At 34.8% G+C, this 21,117-nt stretch overlaps 1 protein-coding gene across 4 annotated transcripts in view; it reads right to left on the bottom strand.

Annotated features, from left to right (window-relative positions):
• AP3B1 (adaptor related protein complex 3 subunit beta 1) overlaps positions 1-21,117 on the bottom strand; it is a 275,250-nt gene that overhangs the window by 63,843 nt on the left and 190,290 nt on the right. For all 4 annotated transcript variants that reach the window (XM_027100769.1, XM_027100771.1, XM_027100772.1 and 1 more), the window contains exons 21-22: positions 18,191-18,263; positions 9,998-10,104 (exon numbers count right to left, since the gene is read on the bottom strand). In XM_027100769.1, the coding sequence (XP_026956570.1) occupies positions 9,998-10,104; positions 18,191-18,263 (180 nt within the window). The remainder of the gene's footprint in view (positions 1-9,997; positions 10,105-18,190; positions 18,264-21,117) is intronic.

Genomic DNA, 21,117 nt, shown 5'->3' with positions numbered 1-21,117 from the left:
GTGAAGCATGAATGCCAAAATCTTCAGAAATAACTGAGTTTCCAAAATTATATATTTTTAAAAACTTACTCTGAATATTTTCAAGTGTACACAAAAGCACAGAGAATAATATAAAGAAAAACTAGGTGCTCATCACTAAGTTTCAAAAAGTTATCAACATTTGTCCAATCCTGTTCAATCTAATCTTTTGCTCTACTTTTGAATTACTTAAAGGAAACTCGAGATATGATCTAATTTCATCAGTAAATATTTTGGTTTGTATATCTAACAGATAAAGATGTGTCAAGAAAACTTACAATACTATTACCATACCTAAAAGAAAAAAAATTCCCCCAATTTAATGTAAAATACAGTATTCACATTTCCGTGACAATCATATATATGTCTTTTCAGAGTTGGTTTGCTTCAGTCAGGATTCAAACAAGATACACACATTACATTTGGTTGGTATCTCTCTTAACCTAAATTATGCATGTTAAAGAAGAACTTACTGGAAAATTTTTTTTTTTTTAGCAGAAGTGTATAGTAGATCTGCAGTAATAATTTAGCATTTGGGGGAGATATTTATATATTCAGTAATGTGGAACAGCTGCAAATGTAGAGAAATAACCCTTTATTGATAGGCCTATAAAAGATGTCTGTAATTACATTCCTGAATGATTTGAATAACAGTGTGTCTGATATATTTTAAGATAAGTGGCTTTTACTTTTCTTTGATATTAGGGTCATATACTGTACTTATCTATATTTTTACTCCATGTTCTCCTCTCTCTGGTAATAAATTAATTTCTTAGTGTTAGTTTGGCATGTGCCCTAAAGCTAAATTCATTTTCTTTTCCTTTGCAGAGAAACAAAGTTTTTCTAAGTATTACAATAATATATTTCATGTTTAGGCCAGGTTCCTCATGTTAAAAGGTTAAATACTAATAAATAATACTTAATAGAATGGAAAATCAATTCTCCATACCATGCCTTGTCCTATGTTCAGAAAATTTCTGGCAAGCGTTTTAAAGAGGAACAGAGGTAACAGAAGTTAACTTGACTGATGTATGAATAAATAATAATTAATACATGATTGGCCAATGCACATTTTAATCTAAGATATCTTAAAGCTTAAAAACAGTATTTTTCACTGCAAATATCACAATTCAACACAAGCAACGAAATTTGCAACATGGCAGTTGATAGTAACACAACGTTCAATCAACTTCGAATGTGGAAAATAAAATTGCCACAAAAGATTAAATCCTCTTTAAACAAATGGTATTTTAAAACCTCTTATTTCCTATTGTAGTAATATAATTATAATAAATGAAAGCTAAAAACCATAATCTTAGGAAAGAATTCTCAAGTGAACTGCCTCAGCTCTGAAGAGGGAACCCACAGCAAGGGACAGGAACTATTCACCATAAAATAGAAGGAAGAGAAAAAGAAAGGCCCAGGCCTTCTTTACCAACACCTCTTTAATCCTTCCATTTCTTACAAATTTATACACATATTTTCTTTTTTTTGATGGTGACCTTTTTTTTTTTGCCATAATAATTACTAGTTAATTAATAACTACAATTATCATCTGATACAGTGGATTTTTCATTGTGGAGAATTCATTTCTTAGACTGGCATATATTTGCTTAAGCCAAATAAAAAATATTTTTATAATAAAAAGCCTGCAATTAAAAATAACAATGTCTTTTTAAAAAGTAGCTCCTAAAAAAAAAAAAGGTAGCTCCTTTTAATAATCTAGGAAAGGGAGAGATGATCATGGTCTGTTACTAACTATGAGACCCCTGAAGTAGCACAGAAATAAAAAGATGAAGCAGTAGTATGGCATACCGTAAAGGTTAATTTAAAAATTAAAGCAACTCATACCTAGAAGAGAACTGAATAAAAGAATAAGGTGGGACATGGCTGGGCGATGGAAGCACAAAATACTGTCAAAGTTTAATTAAAAAATGTTTTCAATTTAAGCAGACCCAGGCCAGTGACTTTTCATTATTTTTAACACAGTTCCATGACTACTGACATTTTCATCAGAACAAATAAAGGATTTTTCCCAAATTTAAAATGACAAAATTATTTTTAATTTTAACTTATAATTTCTTCCTCCTCTAAAGTCAAAGAAATTTGATCTTAGCTGGATTTGTCTCTTAGCCTGAGGCTTAAATACACCTTAAGTTTTTTAAAGTATAAAAATATATATATTAAAAAAATATAGTTCTTCCACCATATTAGAAAACAATCTTTATCACAGACATATTATCATTTGTTTCGGGAATGAGACTACATATTCATGAAATGTCTGGTACATGACTTAGTAAAACACTTGTATTCAACAAAAACTCTCTCAAAGCAATCTGTCCTTGTAGACAAACTAGAAGGAAGCTGGCACTCTGGCAGCAGAAGACAGGCAGACTGGAAAACAAAACTAAAATGCCCTAGCCTAGATCAATTTTAAAAAAGAGAAAGACCTACCTAAAAGTCCACTTCAGAGAAATGAAAATCAAATTTGATTACAACTGTCCGTCACTATGATGTGCAATTATCCTAATAATTCCAAATGCTGGTAAGTTTCAAACTGAGAAAATCAGGTTCTGCATCATGAATTATGGTTTGTTTTTTCTTCATATTGTTTTAAAACTGACAAAGTAACCTCTGTGCCAAAAGCAGGTCTGATAGGTACTCTTGATTTTCCAATTAATTTCCTATAATACAAACTGGGTCAGGATCTCATTCCTAATCATGGATAGCTGTAACTTCAGTAGTTGCCAATCTTTATCAATAGCAAAAGTTATAAGCCTACTTTCCAGCTATTCTTCTATATTCCTTAGAGAAGCTTCATAGAACTAATCAGATGGTGAAATTGGCTTGTGTATAAAAAAATGCCTCTACCTTGCCTCACTCTGCCTGCCTGAGGGCATTACATACGGGTTTCCCTCTTCTTACCTTCAGCCTGTAAATTCTTGAAGGGGTTGGGGGGCCTTAGTTAAGTGGCTTTTTGGTCTTACTGACAGTGTCATCTTTTCGCTGGTCACAGGAAAATTCCATGCTGGCTACCCACAATAACATGCACAGACCTCAGTTTAATGCTGCTGTTGCTACTGTCTTTACTGTGACATTGTGAGGCTTTATTTCTTCATTAAGTGATGAAGTGATGCTCCACAGCACCAATTCAAGGAAAGCAGAAGGTGAACAGCATGTACTCAAAATTATCCTTTTACTTCTTGTTAGAGGCAAAGTAGTTCAGATATCTAAATTCTAAACTGTGTTCAATGTCAAAAGTTAACTCCTGCTAGATCTTAAGCTACTATTGTACAGAGGGACTGTGGAGTTTAGCCAATATAAAATAATAGTGTTTATGTACGGAGTCAGAGAAATAATGACAACTTGTATCTATAGAAATACCCAAAGGGCAAAACTATGTTACAAAATGAAAGTACTCAGTATACTGTAGTTACACACTTTTGAGTCAATTTTTCTTTTTTCTTTTGTTCTTACTCAACTGGAAACTCCCTGAGGGCAGGAACCTAGCCCATCTTGTACACAACTGTATCTTTGGCACCTCCTCATATTCTGGCCTGAATAAACACTTGTTGAGTGAATAAAACACTTAATTGGCATATGTGTAGTAAGGAATCTGGTCTCACTTAAAGAGAGATCTGGACTTTGTTCTAGCTCTTGAGAAGCAACCTCTAAAGCCTTGGAATCTCCTGAGTAACGGGAGTGCCTTTATTATTCACGGTGGGCCCCTAGGGGACCATACCTGATAGTTTATGCCAACAGTGACTCCTAGGGGGCCCCTAGATAGCTTTGCTAAGCAGATAACTCAAGATGGAAGCTGGCCACACCAGAAAGACCCACCGTATGATTAGAGCGTTGAGGCTCTGGGCCCCTGATATCAGCCTGACCTGGAGGGGAGGGTGGGAGAGTGAGTTCAACCATGAGGCAACAATTCAGTCAACAGTGCCTATTTAGTAAAGCCTCAATAAAAACTCTAAGCTTGGTGAGCTTCCCTGGTTGGCAGTACTCCTGTATATACAACCAACTTTGATTGACGCAAGGAGGGTAACCCCGAAGCTTTGAGTATGAAACCCAACCAGAATCTCCTCCATCCGTCTCTTCCTTTGGTTGATTCTAATTTGCGCCCTACTGCGATAATAAAACTGCAATCCTACGTAGAGTGCTTTCCTGAGTTCTGTGATTGATCTAGTGAATTATCATACTTGAGGGTGGTTTTAGGAAACCCTTAAACTTGCAGTTGGCCTCAGTAGTCTTGGACAGATTTATCAGTCTGGAGGACTCTGCCCTAATATCAAGTTTGGCTACCTCCAAGTAGCATAGTGTATTAAATTGGGGTTTCCTTTTTGCAACTCTGGTGTCTCTTTCATGGACTGTTCTTGGAATTACTTACTATTCCTCAATATATTACCACTGTACTCTATAAAGACTGCTTTTCTTAATGAACCTTCCTACAGCCTCCTAAGTTAAATTCCACTTAGGGACTGTGATCCATGAGGATCAAATTGGTTATATTATGGCAGCTAAGTCAGTGCTTCCTCACTAATGTACCACAGATGGGTTAGAGGTATGCTGTGCTATTGCCTCTGCCATTAACCTCAGAAAAGTCAGGTGGCACCTGTGGTGACTGGAGCTCCTGGGGTGGTTGCCTTCCATCTCCTGCAGCATCTCTGTTTACCCCAGAGCACACTACAAGTATTACCACTTTTCTATATGTACCAACACATGAAAAAGAAATCATTTCTATAATTTTCTCACAACAGTATGTCACCAACATACTTCTCCAGCATCAGACTTGGTCTCCCTCCCCTTCTTTTCTCCCTCCCCTTCTTTTCTCATCCTCTCCAGAAGCCTAATATTCTGAGGATTGCTATTTCTGAGTTCCTGGGGTTTGATATGTAACAATTTAGAAACTCTTAGCCTAACAATAATCTAGTAAAAAAAATTCACTAGTAATTCACTAAAAATTCAGTTTGTTCACTGAAACCCTATAGCAAGAACTAAAATGTTTATTTTTGGCCATCTCTAGGCCAACTGCCAATTAGTCTCATGGAAGACTGAAATAAATACTGTGTTTATACGTCACCTGTATCACACAATTTGAAAAAATAAGGCCTTTCCTTACAATGATTATAATATTTACTAGAAATTATGCTTTAAAAATCTCTGTGTTCTGAATATACAATTCAAAGGGTAAAAACGAATAATGAAATTTTTCATTTGAAAAATATTTACTGTGAAAAAGGAAATGTTTTTTGGATTTCACTGTAAATATTTCGGTAATTTCAAAAAATAAAACCTACCCATATTGTACCAAACACATAAAGAAAATAAACTTAATAACTCACTGAAATAAACAAAAATCATCTATGAAACAAAAGTCATAACATAAGCTAAAAAATGTTTCACCTATTTATTTTCATGAACGTTCAAATCATCCCGGCATAACTAATTTCACTGCTTCAAAATTCCATAGATTCACAGAATATTAGGGTTAAAAGGAAACATGGAGGTCTACCTTGCCATCATTTTAGAGTTGAGAAAACCAAATGACTTGCTCAATATAATTAGTAGTATTGATTCAGAAAGACAGACATTAAACATTAGATGTCAATAAAAAGGAATCCTACTCATTCATATACATGCTTACCCTATAAAAAATGGCTGCTTTTAGGATAATATATATATTACACCTTGACTAGAGAAACTCTGGAAAATATTGAAAAATATAAAGAAGAATATAAATCATCCATAATCTCATCACTCAGAAAACCTTTGTTAACAGTATAACACACTTCCTTCTATTCTTTCATTTTCCTTACATTTTAAAAGCACAGTGTGAGTATACAATTTTATAAAATTGAGATAAAATAAATAATATTTTGGATTCTGTTTCGCCACTTAATTGTATACCACATTTTCCCACCTCATTCAAAGATTTAATAAAAACATCTTAAAGATTATACAATATTCTAGGGCTTCCCTGGTGGCGCAGTGGTTGAGAATCTGCCTGCTAATGCAGGGGACACGGGTTCGAGCCCTGGTCTGGGAGGATCCCACATGCCGCAGAGCAACTAGGCCCGTGAACCACAACTACTAAGCCTGCGCATCTGGAGCCTGTGCTCCGCAACGAGAGGCCGCGATAGTGAGAGGCCCGCGCACCGCGATGAAGAGTGGCCCCCGCTTGCCACAACTAGAGAAAGCCCTTGCACAGAAACGAAGACCCAACACAGCAAAAATAAATAAATTAATTAATAAACTCCTACCCCCAATGTCTTCTAAAAAAAAAAAATCAGGGAATACTTAGTGTTTAACATGTATCAGGTACTGCTATAAGCATTTCATATATGTTGATTCATTTAACACTAACAACAATCCTGTGAGATAGGTAGCATTATTATTTTTATTTTACAGATGGAAAAATCTGAGGCACCAAGAAGTAAAATGACCCACCCAAGGTCTCTCATTTTGTAAAGTGGCAGAGCTCTGATTTGAACGCAGGCTGTCTGGCTCAAGAGCCTGTGCTTTTAACTGCTATATTAAACTGCTTTGAATGTTTGCAGTTGGCACATGACTGGGGGAAGAGACAGTAAAAAGTATGCTACCAGCTTTAATGGGGTGAAAGCCAGGGATGCTAGATGCTCTACAATGAACAGGGCAGACTCATCCAATAAAAATTATACCACGTTCCTCACAACTTTCAAATGTCTGGTTGGACATTCATGAGGTGAAAACCTGTTCACCTGGTCCTAGAACACTTTCCATACCAGAACAAAGTAGTTTTTTTGCAGGGTGGGGTGGGTCATTACATGGTTTTAATGTACTCAATTTTCCAGGAATAACTACCAGAAAAACTGTTTGATGTTTTGGAAAATTATGTTATACCATGACCCATGGTATTTGAGTTGCTAATACGACAATACACCTCTATCAATTTGCATTTATGGCCACCAACGTCATTTAACTACTTCACTACCTTTATAATGTAGTCATGGTCAAGTATTTATATATCAATGTACTATTTACCATAAATTATTTTTATTTCTTCTTTCTATTGAATTAGGGCAACATGTTGATTTTTAAATTGTGGATGTACCCATCTTTGGATCCTAAATTTGATTTAGGATCTAAAAGACCCCTATATTTGTTGAGGTCCCATACCATTATTGGGGGTTTTAATTTTTGAGGACTTTTCTTTATTTCCTCTGATGTCTTTAGTCTACTTCTTTCTAAATTTGTACACATAATGAGAAAACTTACAATTTGGCTGATTCGTCTTTTGGTAGGCGGGCCTCTCACTGTTGTGGCCTTTCCCGCCGTGGAGCACAGGGTCCGGACGCGCAGGCTCAGCGGCCACGGCCCACGGGCCCAGCCACTCCGCGGCATGTGGGATCCTCCCGGACCGGGCCACGAACCCGTGTCCCCTGCATCGGCAGGTGGACTCTCAACCACTGTGCCACCAGGGAAGCCCCTGATTCGTCTTTTTAAAGTACCATTTTGAGAGCTGGAGGTGAGATCAGGAGTCACGACATTCTGCACCAGAATATTCAATTTATCTCTACAGGTTCTACTTTTCAAAGTTCCACTTTTTTCTTTGTTTAAAGTTCTAACTGTTTCCTTATTTGACTGTTGCTGGTGAATTTCTGGTTGCCATTCTTATTACTACTACTTGTTTGATCATTTTGTTAGCTTTTGGGGATGAATGTTGTGATTCTCTTCACTTGGCAGTTCTTTTTAAATAAATTTATTTATTTTTGGCTGCATTGGGTCTTCGTTGCTGCGCACAGGCTTTCTCTAGTTGTGGCAAGCAAGGGCTACTCTTCGTTGCGGTGCGCGGGCTTCTCATTGCAGTGGCTTGTCTTGTTGCGGAGCATGGGCTCTAGGCGCACAGGCTTCAGTAGTTGTGGCACGTGGGCTCAATAGTTGTGACTCCTGGGCTCTACAGCGCAGGCTCAGTAGTTGTGGCGCACAGGCTTAGTTGCTCTGCAGCATGTGGGATCTTCCCGGACCAAGGCTCAAACCCATGTCCCCTGCATGGGCAGGCAGATTCGTAACCACTGTGCCACCAGGGAAGTCTCTGACAGTTCTTTTTTTGCATACTCTTTGGATAGAGTGCTTTTATTTTCCTTTGAAGAGACCATCCCAATAAATGTTTTCTTTAGGATAAAAAGGTGAATCCTTCAATTACTCTGTGATGAATGAAAACTTACTACAAGCTTTTCTAATCTCAACTGTATTCTTCTTATAGCTAATAAACTATAAGAGTCTACTCAGGGTCCATTATCACATATCATATCACTTCCAAAAATATTAGCTAATATTTATTGAGTGATGACAACGTGCCAGTCACTGTTGTAAGAGCTTCACATTTATTATCTCATTAATCTCGCAAGAATCCTGTGAGGTAGATATTATATTCATAGGAAACTGAGGTGCAGAAAAGTTACTTACCAATTTGCCCAAGGTCACAAAGCTAGTAAGTGGCAAAGCAGGGATCTGCATCCTGGTCATCTGATATCAAACCCAAGTTATTCAAACCTTATTGTCTCCCAAGGTTTTAGGGGCCTCCTTTCCCCTCAAAGACTAACTATGCTTCACTATAGATTTTTTGATTACCACTTTCTCTTTACAGCTACTACAAATGCTCAATAAATATTTATTACTTAAATAAATGAAAGACTTTACTGCTTTCCCCCCATCTCTTCCAATGTGTCTTTTCCTTTTAGCAACAAGAAGGACAAACTAAAATCCCAAATACTGTTCATACTCATTTCTGAGCAGTCAAGAGATAATCACTTTCTACAACTGAAAAACATTATAAGTTTAAGAGTTTTTGCCTATACTTTCTAACTGAGCTGACCAAAGCTGAAGAGAAATGCATGTAGCTCTTTTGAGTATTTCGTTGCACAGCCCTGATATCACATTTGCTTTGAAGGGGGAATTTTTTGTAACGCTGTGCAAGAATTAGGTACTTTTCTTTCTTACCTCTGGCAGAAGCAGCTCTATGCTCCCGGGCAGTTCAGATCACCAATCATGTACCCTGCAATGCCCTACCGGCCCTGGGAACCACTGATACACCAGATCTAGTCAAGCTACCTGTGTGCCCATCAGAACTTACTGTTCTATCTCTTCGTTTGTCAGATTCCCGACATCAAATTAATAGGAGGTCAAGCATATCGACAGATTACGCATCTTAGGCAACATGCTTGATTTAGAGTGAAAGGTCAGTGGATATATAATGCTAACACAAAAAAGATTATTACAGTTTCAGATACGATGACAGGCTGATGGTTTTGGCATTATTTTGAGATAGGCAAGCCTCTTGCCTCATTCCAAGTCATACCCCATAAGTAACATTAAAGAATTTTTTGAGAGACACCAAGGCATGTAAATAAATGTATGAAGATAATGTAAAGAGAAATACAATACTGAATTTTTTTTTTTTTTAATACTGAATTTTTAAATGAAAACAGTCAGGTATTTTTAGTAGCCTATGATAGAAGAACAGTGTTGTAGGAATAGAATAATTATGGGAATGAAAGTCTGTTAATGTAGACAACAATTTTTATGGCAGAATCTATGTATATAAACTAATTCAATGTGGAAAAGAACCCTTGTATGTTAGAGATATATAACAGTACCAGAGAAAAGTGTACACATGATAAGTAAATGTGGATAACAAGGAGAAGTAAATTGAGATGATAATGGTTTGGACAGAACAAATTAAAGGATATATGTATAACTGATTCACTTTGCTGTACACCTGAAACTAACACAACATTTAAATGAACTATACTCTAATAAAAATTGTTTTAAGAAGATAAAAAAATGTTCACAAAATTAAAAGGCCAGATTTGAAACAGACTTGTTAGAGGAAGAACTGTTGGAGACTAAGAATCTACTTCAATTATTTGCATTTTAATAAAAAAGATGCAACGGCATCACTTGAAAACTGAGCTAATGTATTTTGAAAATTACTTACACTGATGACTGATGAAGAAGCTGACAAGTTTAAACCTTCAAGATCAGCTATCAAGCTTGGAGAAAGAGCTGGGGTGGGACGTGCAACTGGAGTGGACAATGGGTTAACTATAAGAAAAGGCTCAAATTAGCAAATGTGCATGAAAACTTAATTCATATTACTAAAAGCAACATTTTTATTTTGCTAGTAAATCTAATTAAATTACTTTGATTAATAAATCTATGACAATTCTATTTAACATCTTGATTTAGTCAAGTTATTATAAAGTCATGGCAGTTAGTCTTAGCTTTCAAAACATAATGGCAAATCCTATAACAAAATAAGAATATAAATATCTTGAGTAATAGTTTTTGAGAATTTTTATCACCTAACATTATCACTAACATTAATCACCCAGTAACTTCACTAAAAGAGGAAGGTAAAGAAACATTTTTTCAGACTAATGTAAAAATAACTATAGCTTTCAAGAGAGTTCTCCAGTTGAGTTATAAGTCTTAAAAGAGTGCTTATTAAATCCTTTCTCTATTTTATTCTCCACTGTAATAATTATAAGGGGCCCAGACTACCTAATTCCCTTCTAATTATACTTTGTCAGCAAAAGTTATGCGCTAGATAGAAATGTTTGATTCTAAAAAAAATCTGAAAATCTTTTGTAAATGCAAATCTGATCATGTTACTCCCTTGCTTAAGACTCTTCAAAGGCTCACAATTGCCTACATGATAAAAGTCCAACTCCTTAATTAAATGCGCAAGGTCCTCTATGATCTAGCTCTGCACTGTCCAATAGAACTTTCTATGATGATGGAAATGTTCTGTGGCTGTACGTCCAACATGATGGCCACTAGCGCACATACCGAATGTGCTCTTGAAATATGGTTAGTATGACCAAAGAACTGCATTTAAAATTTTAATTAATTTAAATAGCTACATGTGGCCAGTGGCCACCATACTGGGCAGGTCTAGCCAATTTCATCAGCCAATTTCATCTCCAATTTCATCAGCCACTCCTATGTTCTAGTTCTACCAAATAAGAGTTCCCAAGATTTGTTTCATGTCTTAACCTTGTATATCGTATTCCCTCTGCCTAGAAGGTACGTCTTTGCCTTGCTCACCTTGCAACTTCTACCCAGTAAGATACCACTTAGAGGGAAAGCACAGACTGACTCACTTAAACACAGCTTATATGTGCCTCATTTGTTCCACAGATATACTTGGACACACTTCTACAACCATACTTCTCTTGTAATACAAATTTGTGTCTTTACATATTTTCATTTCTACTGGTCTGTGTGAGCAGACTTTGATACATTAATTTTTAGTGCTTAGTAACTGCTCAACTGTTTGTCGAATGAAATAAAATTCAAATGTAGAAAAAGTTTTAGCTTCCAACACGTTCTCACGCTAAAACAATACTATAAAGGAAGTAACGTTTACTTCACATGACATCACTTTTCAAAGCATCTTTTTCTCACTTTAGTCTCACAACATCTTGTAAGCTAGGCAGAACAAATGTTAATTCATAAAGTTAGCAATAAATATTTCTTGAACAAGAGAGCAAGGGAGAGAAAAAGAAGTTCAAGATACAGTCCTTGTCTTCAAGTGACTTAAAACCTAACTGAGAAAAAAAAGATACTCATGCTTGAAGAAGAAAAAAAATACAGTCCATAAGTGATACTGCCAAAAAAGAAAAATTTCAAAGGAAATCTTAAATAAAATCTCAACATACACAATACAAAAAGCAGAGTGGAGACTGGGTGGAGGAGGGAGTGGAGCCATTGGTTGCTCCCTTGCACTCCTAAAGAAGTGTGCCCTTAGTGTGAAGCACTGCTACAAATGCCCAGGTCTCCTCAGACATATGTTGAAAACCACTAACAATTAGCAAGTGCCACAGAGAATCGGAAAGAAAAAAAGAATCAATGGGGATAAGGGGGGTAAGAGAAGGCTTGGTGAGTGAGAGGGAATGAAGCCCAGTTTTTAAGTAAGGGTAGCATTCAAATAAGAGGAAAGGAAGAAGCTGGTTACTTACTGAAGCTGGTTAGTTACTGAATGAGATCATGTAAACAAAGGCTGAGAGGTGGGGAATTGTAAAGCTAAAGGGGTTGGATTTATCCTATACACCAAGGAGAACTGTTAAAAATCTACCAAGAAGACGAATGATATGACATATGGTACTGCAGGATGATTAGTCAGAGGCCAGTGTAAGAGACAGGCTGAAGAACTGGAAAGAGCACTCGGGCTGGCAGTGAGGAGGAATTTACAATAGTTTAGGCATGATGTGACAAGGACTAAAGTAAGATAATGGTAGTGAGCAGGCAGAAAGGGCATTTATATAAAGACATTGCAAACTGAGACACAGGGAGATTAAGACTTGCAAGATCATGAAACAAGTGATTGGTAGAACCACTATAGGACTAGAGATTGGATCTTCTAATTGAATCAAAATGTGTTGCCTTTCCATGCAACACGTAACTTTTCTGGTGGGTTCTAAGTGCATGTTTGTTCATTTGTTTGTCTATCCATCCATCCAAAATACTAGATGATCATATAAGGAATAAAAATTGAGTAAGAAATAGCCTCTGATTTCAACTCTAGCTTGGCTAAAGACATAGAGAAGAAAAAGACAAGAGAAGAAAAATTCACACCAAAGGTAAGCTTGACTCTTAAAAAAAAAAAAAAAAAAGACAAACTTTTATTATCATTTCAGAACGCAGAAGCTCTGGCATTAAACAAATGATTACACATCTGTTAACAGGTCTGGCAAGATAAAAGCTGGCACTGAAGGTTTATCCTAAATTGGATTCTGCAGCCAGTTGACTGTGGCAATTTAACGTGTAAGAAACAAAATGACTCTATGTAGTTTTTTTTTTTTTAATAACATGGCATACAAATTAAAATTAGATAACATTTCCACCTATCAAATTGGCAAAGGCAATTTTTAAATACAAAATCCAGACTGGTAAGGGTAAAAGGAATCTGGCACTCTCACATTACTACTGTGTAAGTTGGTACCAACTTTGTGAAAGGCAATTTTAGACAGTAGAATTCTTCAAAGCCTTTTTCCCGGCAATTCTACTCCTGGGAATTAATCTTAAGGATAGAGTCATGGAGATAATGCAATAATACATTTATGAAGATGTGTGTTGTTCACTGATTATGACAGTAAAAATGGAAACAATAGTAGTTAATTAAACAATAGTTTAATTTCCAACAACAGTAAACTTGTTAAATAGAATTTATTACAACAACATAAAGGATAACCATGCAGTCACTAAAAATGAAGTTGTTAAAGAATATTTATGGCAAGGAAAGGAATGTGCACGATAAAAACAGAAAGAAGCAAATAATGAAACAGTACCTCAGTACAATCCAATCTGGAGGGAAAGGGATTTGCCCATGAAAAGAATTTGAGCTGATTTGTCAGAATGGTAACCCATTTTCTTTTCTTTTTAAAACTTTCTACAGGGGCTTCCCTGGTGGCGCAGTGGTTTAGAGTCCGCCAGCCGATGCGGGGGACACGGGTTCGTGCCCCGGTCTGGGAGGATCCCACATGCCGCGGAGCGGCTAGGCCCGTGAGCCATGGCCGCTGAGCCTGCGCGTCCAGAGCCTGTGCTCCGCAACGGGAGAGGCCACAACAGTGAGAGGCCCGCGTACCAAAAAAAAAAAAAAAAAAACAAACAAAAAAAAAACTTTCTACAAAACACTTTCTTTACTAAAGTATATTTAATAAAGTAATTATACATGTTCTTCTGATCAAAGTTATGCTTTAAAATCTCAGTAAAACTTTTAATATATAATGGTTATATATATAACCATTTTAATATATAATGGTTATATATATTGTATATATATATATAAAACCATTATAATGGTTATATATATATACACACAACATATATAACCATTATAATGGTTTTATATATATATAATATATATAACCATTATAATATATAATGGTTTAATATGAAGTTATTTAACTTTTTAAATGTAATTTGCTGCTGTGGTGTCATCATCTCCATTACAGCTAACTCTTATATCAATATAATATTCATCATGTGCCAAGCACAGTTTTAAGTACTTTTACATTTATCAACTCATTTAATCCTCTTAATATTCCTAATAAGTATTACTATTATCCCAATTTTATAGATAAAGCAACTAAAGCACAGAGAGATAAAGTAACTTGCCCAAGGTCACACAGCTAGTAAATAATAGAAATGGGATTCAAACTCAATCTAGCTCCACTGTCCTCTTAGCCACTCCACTCTACTGTCTCTACTACAGTTTATTCAACAGTATGCCATCATAGATCATAAGACGTATTTGTGGCATGATTATTGTTGGCTGATAAAATTTTAAAAAGACTTCAGTTAGTTGTACTAATAGTGTAATTACATAGGTTTATATTTCCTATAAAAGGATGCCAGAATATGCTGCTGCTGCTTTATCCAACTGAGACCAACCACATGGTATGAGGTACTAAAAGATATTTTAATTTTCAGAAATATAAACTATGTCTGGAAAAAATAAAGTGTATTTCTGTCACTAAGCCTATCTACTGTTAGGCTGTATATTCTCCTACTATAAATATTTTCTAATGTATTATCAACTGACCCCATGAAACAGAGTCATATAATTTCAAAATCTAAAGATACTGTAGAAACTTTTCAGCCATTCTTTTTCATTTTACAAATGCATAAATGAGACAAATTAACTCACTTAACTGATTAAAGGCCAGGCCAGGACTAATGCCTGTGCTTCTGATAACACCCCCTCAACAGATGCAGCAAGGAAATATCAAGTTGCTTATTTAAAATCACAGAACTGTTTTACAGTAGAGCCAATTTATTGCCAGGGTTGCTAACTATACTGCCTCCTTAGAGAGAGATAATGATTATTTCAGGTAGTAGCAAGCTCTTTCCCTCCTCCATGTCTTTTTTCTCCTCACTCTCTTCTCTTGCCTCCAACTGCTTGACTAATTCTTACTTATACTCAGCTCCACCGTTACATCCTGCTACAGCTAGGTGGGTTAGGTACCCCAATACCTAACAGCATTCTGTGCATATCTCTTTCTCATTTCATTTATAATGTGGTAATCTAAGGGCTGACTTATCTGTTTCTCCCATGACACCTGGAGAGTTCTGTGGGGAGGGACAATGTTACGCCCATTTAGAATCTTTAGTATATAGCAGATTACCTAGATCATAGCAAGTGTTCAATAAACGTTTTCTGAATGAAGACACAGATAAATTGAGGACTTGCAGTTCTCCTGGTATGCAGTGTGTACTGAACAAAACATCTCTGTGGATTACGACTAGATAAAATGTAAGAAGTGTGTCTGCCTCTCCTTCAAAATTAATCTAATTCTCACAGCAGAGAACTCAAGCCGCTGGAGAGTGACTTTTTAGTTTTGATCAACAAACTGCTTGCCATGGACAGTGGAGAACTATTGTAGGCTAGTAAGTAGCACATAACGAAGTCAGTGTTTTAGGAACCATCATCAGCAATTCTTTTCTCCCACAACACTCCACTTATTTTTATCTTTAAGCTTCTTCCAGAAGGCCTTTTAGCTTGTTAATTGGTTTTTGTCTCTTTCCTCATATTTTAACCATACTTTGCAGCTCTATTATCTCTCTTACATAACAGCTACTAGCTCAGGTATCTATGTCTCTTACTAGATTCTAGTCTCTGGAAGAGTATGACTAAATTCTATTCGTCTGTTCTAGCACCTAGCAAAATACCTGGCACTTATCAGACAATCCACAAACATTTGTTAAATTGACCAAAACAAAAAAAAAGTTTCAAGTGTCATTTCTGACAAATGCAAGATTACAAAAGATTTTAAAATAAATAGTTCTCGGGTATTAAAATCAAACAGAAATATACCCTAAGTTGAGTTAAATATAAGTTAGGATGAAATTTCCCTTAAAATGAAAATCTTATATTTAAATTCTTAAAACTTAATATTTAAGAAAACTTTGTTTCTATATATTATAAAAAAGCTTTAAAAAGAATCAAATAATAAAAATTGTATCATTTTACAATTTTCTCTTTTTTCTTTAGCTGTCAGGAAATCCAGCGTCAAATTCAAGGAGAAAAGGAACTGGTGCACTCTAGTACCTTGTAACCTTTCCTCTTAATTCCATTTTAAATATGCCTGACTGTTGTTATTTTACAATTTAAAACTTAAACTTCACATATAAATGTAAAATATTCATTGTCACAGAAAGATACAAAGTAAAAGTATTTTTCTCTCCTCTGTCCCTGATTTAGTCTTATATCCCAAAGAGGCCAGAGCTATCACTGTTAAGTATTTCTTTTGTAGCCTTCCAGAAATATATGATGTACAATCATATTTGTGTTTGTGTGCAGGATACAGTTCCTCTTTTCCTCCTTTTTTACATAAGTGGAGTCATACTCTACATGTGTCTTATTTTTAACTTATAATGTTTCATACATATAATAACATAACTAGCATATAAAGATTTGTCTCACTTTTCTTAATGGTTGTATTAGACTACTGGTAGACATTTCGTTTATTTTCAGGATGCTGCTGTAAAAATAATGCTGCAATGAAATTTCTATACATACCTTTGCATACTTTATTAATTCAACAAATATTTACTGGGTACCCACTATCTGCCAGGTGTTGTTCTAGGTACTAGGAATAACAGTGAGCAAGACAGACAATAAACAAGTAATACAAATAGTTAAGATTTAATTTCATATAGTGAAAAATGCCACGAAGACAATGAAGAGTGACTTGTGAAGTGTGTAAGAGAAGGTGACTTTTGAGCTGAGATTTGAAAGATAAGAAGCAGCTTGCCATCAAAAGATCTGGAAGAAGTGTTCTTAGCAGGGAAAACAGCAGAACAAAGGCCCTTGGCAAGAATGAGCCTAGCATATTTCAGAAATGCAGAGGAACAGTATGGATAAGAGGTAGGCAGGAGTCAGATCACCTAAGCTCTTAGAAACCTAGGAATATGGACTTTAAGTGTAAAATTAAGCCATTAAGTTAAAGAGTCTAAAACAAGGATGGAAGATCTGATTTTGCTAGTTTATCTATAGTATAAATTCCTAGAAAAGCAATGCTAGGTCAAAAGGTGTGTGGAATTTAAGTTTTGATAGATATTGCTCAAATGACTTCAAAAAACTGCACCTATTTATATGCCTATGAAAAACAAATGTAGGGTGCCTGCTTCTCCAAACCTTAACAATACTGGACGTTACTTTAAAAATCTTAGCCAGGAGGTGAGAAATGATGTAAATTTTAACATCTTTGCCAACAGGTATAAAATTATTCAAATTCGGCTCCAATTTTATCTCTAATTTCTCTGTTAAGTATTTCTCAGTATTATATATTTTAATTTCTCTACAGTAGGAATTTGCCATGACTATTGGAAATAGGCCAGGTAAACAATATAAATAGATCAGCTCTATGAAAGAGTAAGACATAAATACATAACTCACCTCTAGCATAGGAAAACTATATTGCAAAATGACAGTAGTTTAATATTCAGAAATCTCATGTGTTGTTACTCTTCCTCTAATGCAAAATCTACCTACCAACAAAGTTAGTTCTCTCTCTTTCTCACAATGCAGGAGAATTTAAAGGGAGCTGAATATACATCTTTGCATACTGGGTGGGCATATCTGTAGGATTCTAAGTTCTTAGAAGTAAATTTGCTGGGACAAGGATTTTTTGCAGTTAAAATATTGATATGTATAAATTACACTGTATTCCAAAAGGTTTGTACTCGTTTCTGTTCCCACCCTAAGTGCGGCAAGTAGAAGACGGTGGTGTCCTTTACATTTCCAATTACATTCCTAATTCTCTACTTCCTTAAATTAGATGTCTTGATCTCCACAATCAACATTTAAAAATGTAGAAGTTGTGAGATACAGATAATTACTCGCTAAAGCAAGTATAAATTACTAAAGCAAAAAATCTTAAAATGAATTTGGTGTACTTTTATTTGACCAATTATATTTATTCAGGTGATACAAAACTGATATACTGAATGATGGAAAAAAATACTAATAGAAATAACTTTTAAAATTTTCTTGCCTAATCACATCCATAAGTCTTTCATAATAGTTTTTGATTTATTTTGAGACATGTTAATGAAAGATACTATAAAAATGAAAAATACTATTACTAAGTACAGAAGAAAAAATTTAAATTTCAATACTTACAATCATCTAGATCTAGAAGTGAAACATCTTTGGTAAGAGGATTTCTATCTTGCTTTGTTTTGTTTTCTTTCTCCTACAAAATAATAAATATTTCATTTATTGCATGTTCTAGTTAAAAAATCTATAAAGTAGTTTTTAACATTTCAAAACAAACATTTTTTCCTTTGCTTAGTCTTCCAAGGGGGAAAAAAAAATCAAATTAAGCTTCTATATGGTTATGTGAAATGTTTTTTTGAATCAAAATTTTTATCTTAGTTGGCATGTGGTATTTCTTCTCTACCATGCAAACTGTTACTTTAAAATATTTTTTATTTAGAGATTAAAAAAGACCTTCAGAAGAAAATTTAAAAGTAAATTTTATAATCTGACAACTTTTTGCTAACATAAAAATCTAATATGGCTCTTTGGTAGAAAATGTACAAACATTCTCGAAAATAATTTTTAAACAAGTTGATTTAAGAAAAAGAAATGCTTGAACAATACATGCTTAGCTCTGAAATTGTCAATGGGCTTGTGATAGATTAGCCTTTCTGAGATGTAGTTTGTGACAGGCATTGTACTAGGTACTTTATATTTCAACACTGGGTTGCATCAGACTTCTTTTGCCAAAGGTATTCGTTAAAATCTATAAATGATATTTTCAGGCTCTTGCTCTTTAGGGTTGAGAAGAATTCATTTACTTTCTTTTCTGTTTTCCTTTGGGGAGACTAAGTACTCAACCATTTCTGCACATAGTTAGGGCTTCCTCCACCACAAATTTGCTTATTCAGTCTACTATATTTTTGAAATGTGGATACCCATGGACTAGATCCCTAAGCCTGAGGTATTCACAGTTCGGTTAGAGATTCAGAAAAGATGCGTAACCTTAAAAAAAGAAAGAAAAGAAAAAATAAGGCACAGTACTGAGTAGTATTATAAACAATTAAAGACCAACAGGATTAGGGTATTAAATAGATGTATCTGGGTCACCGTTACCTTTATAATGTGTACTTTTTTTTTTTTTACATTAAACCTCTCAAATTGAAGGCCAAAACTTTTTTGCCAAAACATTTTTGTTCACTTATTCAATCATTCATTCATTCAATACATGTGTATAGAATTTTTAACAGATTCTGTGCTAAGCAATGGAAGTAACACAGCCAAGACAGTCTAGTCCCTGCCTTCAGATAACTTGTAATCTACCAAAGGAGTTTATATCTTATTGTTAATGTAAGTTACTACAAATATTTTTGAAGTATTCCTCTAACTACAGAAATGTATCACTAAAGCAAAGTGTACTTTACCATCATTTAAAGTCTACATGGTTTAGAGCTCTTACAACAGTGCATATACATGAACAAAAGCAATACATCAAATAATACATCAGGTAACATTTTTAAATGATTTTAAGTCCTGCTTCTTTTTTCCCTTATGTCAATATAAAGAAAAATTATTTTCAAGGATCATACAATAATACACATTACTAAAAACATCAGCATTGATTTTCTTCTTCAAAATATTTATTTCTGCCACTGAAAACTCTAAAGCATGTAGGTGGGTTTTAATTTTCATTCGTTATTTAAAAACAAAACAAATAATGTTTGCCCCTCTCTCCATACCTGAAATAAATAACAATTTCTAGGATTGGAAAAAAAAATGTTAGTTTTGAAGCTGAAATGTAAAAGTTGCAAGTAACAGAAACAGGTTCAGAATGAATATGCCATCTCAACAAGAATAACATTCCTGTGAAGAAAGAACATATAACAAAAAGCTTATCACCATGTGACTTATCAAAATGCTATGCTGAGCACAATGGGTGTAGCTTCCTATAAGCTACAATGGTGCATGACTGTCTTTATGGAAATGTAACCTCCCCACCTGAAAAATAAATCTATCAAATCAAGACAAAGTTAAAGCTGGAGGCAAGTCTATATACCTTATTTTCTACTTCACAGCCAGGAGTGTGTAACAATATCTATTAAACACACATCAGGTCACATACAACACAGGACAGAGCTGCATGTGAAACTGGCATAATCTCTTATTAGAAGCCTAAAACAAAAAGAAAAAAGGCTCTCAAAAGGACAGAATTTCATTGACTTTCTGAGTAAAGCAAATAACCAGCGACTGAAATACAACATTAGCAATAGATAATGGTCATTTCTACCGAACTGAAAAAGCCTTGCATTCCAAATCAAGGCTATAAAAAGCCTCGTGATGTGTTTGGCATTCCTCTCTTATATTTCATTTTTCATTTAAAAAAATCCACAGTAAGTTCAAAACATGTTCATACTTAAAGGATCTACTATAAAAATAAAAATCTGAATTCTGAACAAAGAAGTTAAGAGCCCTATTCCATCAAATATTTCTCCATTTGCAATTCATCTTGGTAATAGAGACAGAACCTGAGTAAATGCATATAGGACTTGAGGCAGGAGATTTTTCTTGCTCAATGCATAATTCATGTGCTCCGCCTGCAAAGTGTGTAAAATGAGAATTTCACACCGCAGCATGAGCCATGGAGCTGCAGAGAAAAGGCAGATGAAATCATATTTTACTGTGTGAATTTTATTTCTTACCCTCCCAATATTTATACAAAACCATCACTGACAAACCAAACATACTGACAGATCACCCACTGTTTCCATTGTATTAGTACTTGAGAAGAGATCAGGCAGAAAGATAGACAATTTGTTTTTGTATATTTTTTTAAATAGAGGATTAGGTTTTTAACAGCTGAGTGACTGTATTAGACTTTTATAAGGACAACAGTAACTGATCTTAAAATCTCACTACAAAAATACGTAGTTATCAATTCATCATCCTCAAATCTCCATTTGTTTCCATGGTATTCGATTATACACCTCAACACATCAACATTTCCAAAAATGAAATACAAAGTCACAGGGTTAAGAAACTGATTTCTGTTTAACATATTTCATTTTAAA

The sequence above is a fragment of the Aethalodelphis obliquidens genome, unplaced genomic scaffold (assembly GCF_003676395.1).
Source record: "Aethalodelphis obliquidens isolate GAN/ISIS:26980383/991018 unplaced genomic scaffold, ASM367639v1 scaffold4, whole genome shotgun sequence".
In the NCBI taxonomy this organism is placed as follows: domain Eukaryota; kingdom Metazoa; phylum Chordata; class Mammalia; order Artiodactyla; family Delphinidae; genus Aethalodelphis; species Aethalodelphis obliquidens.
Note: the sequence above shows the minus strand (reverse complement) of the source record. Positions and strands in the feature narration are given on the sequence as shown.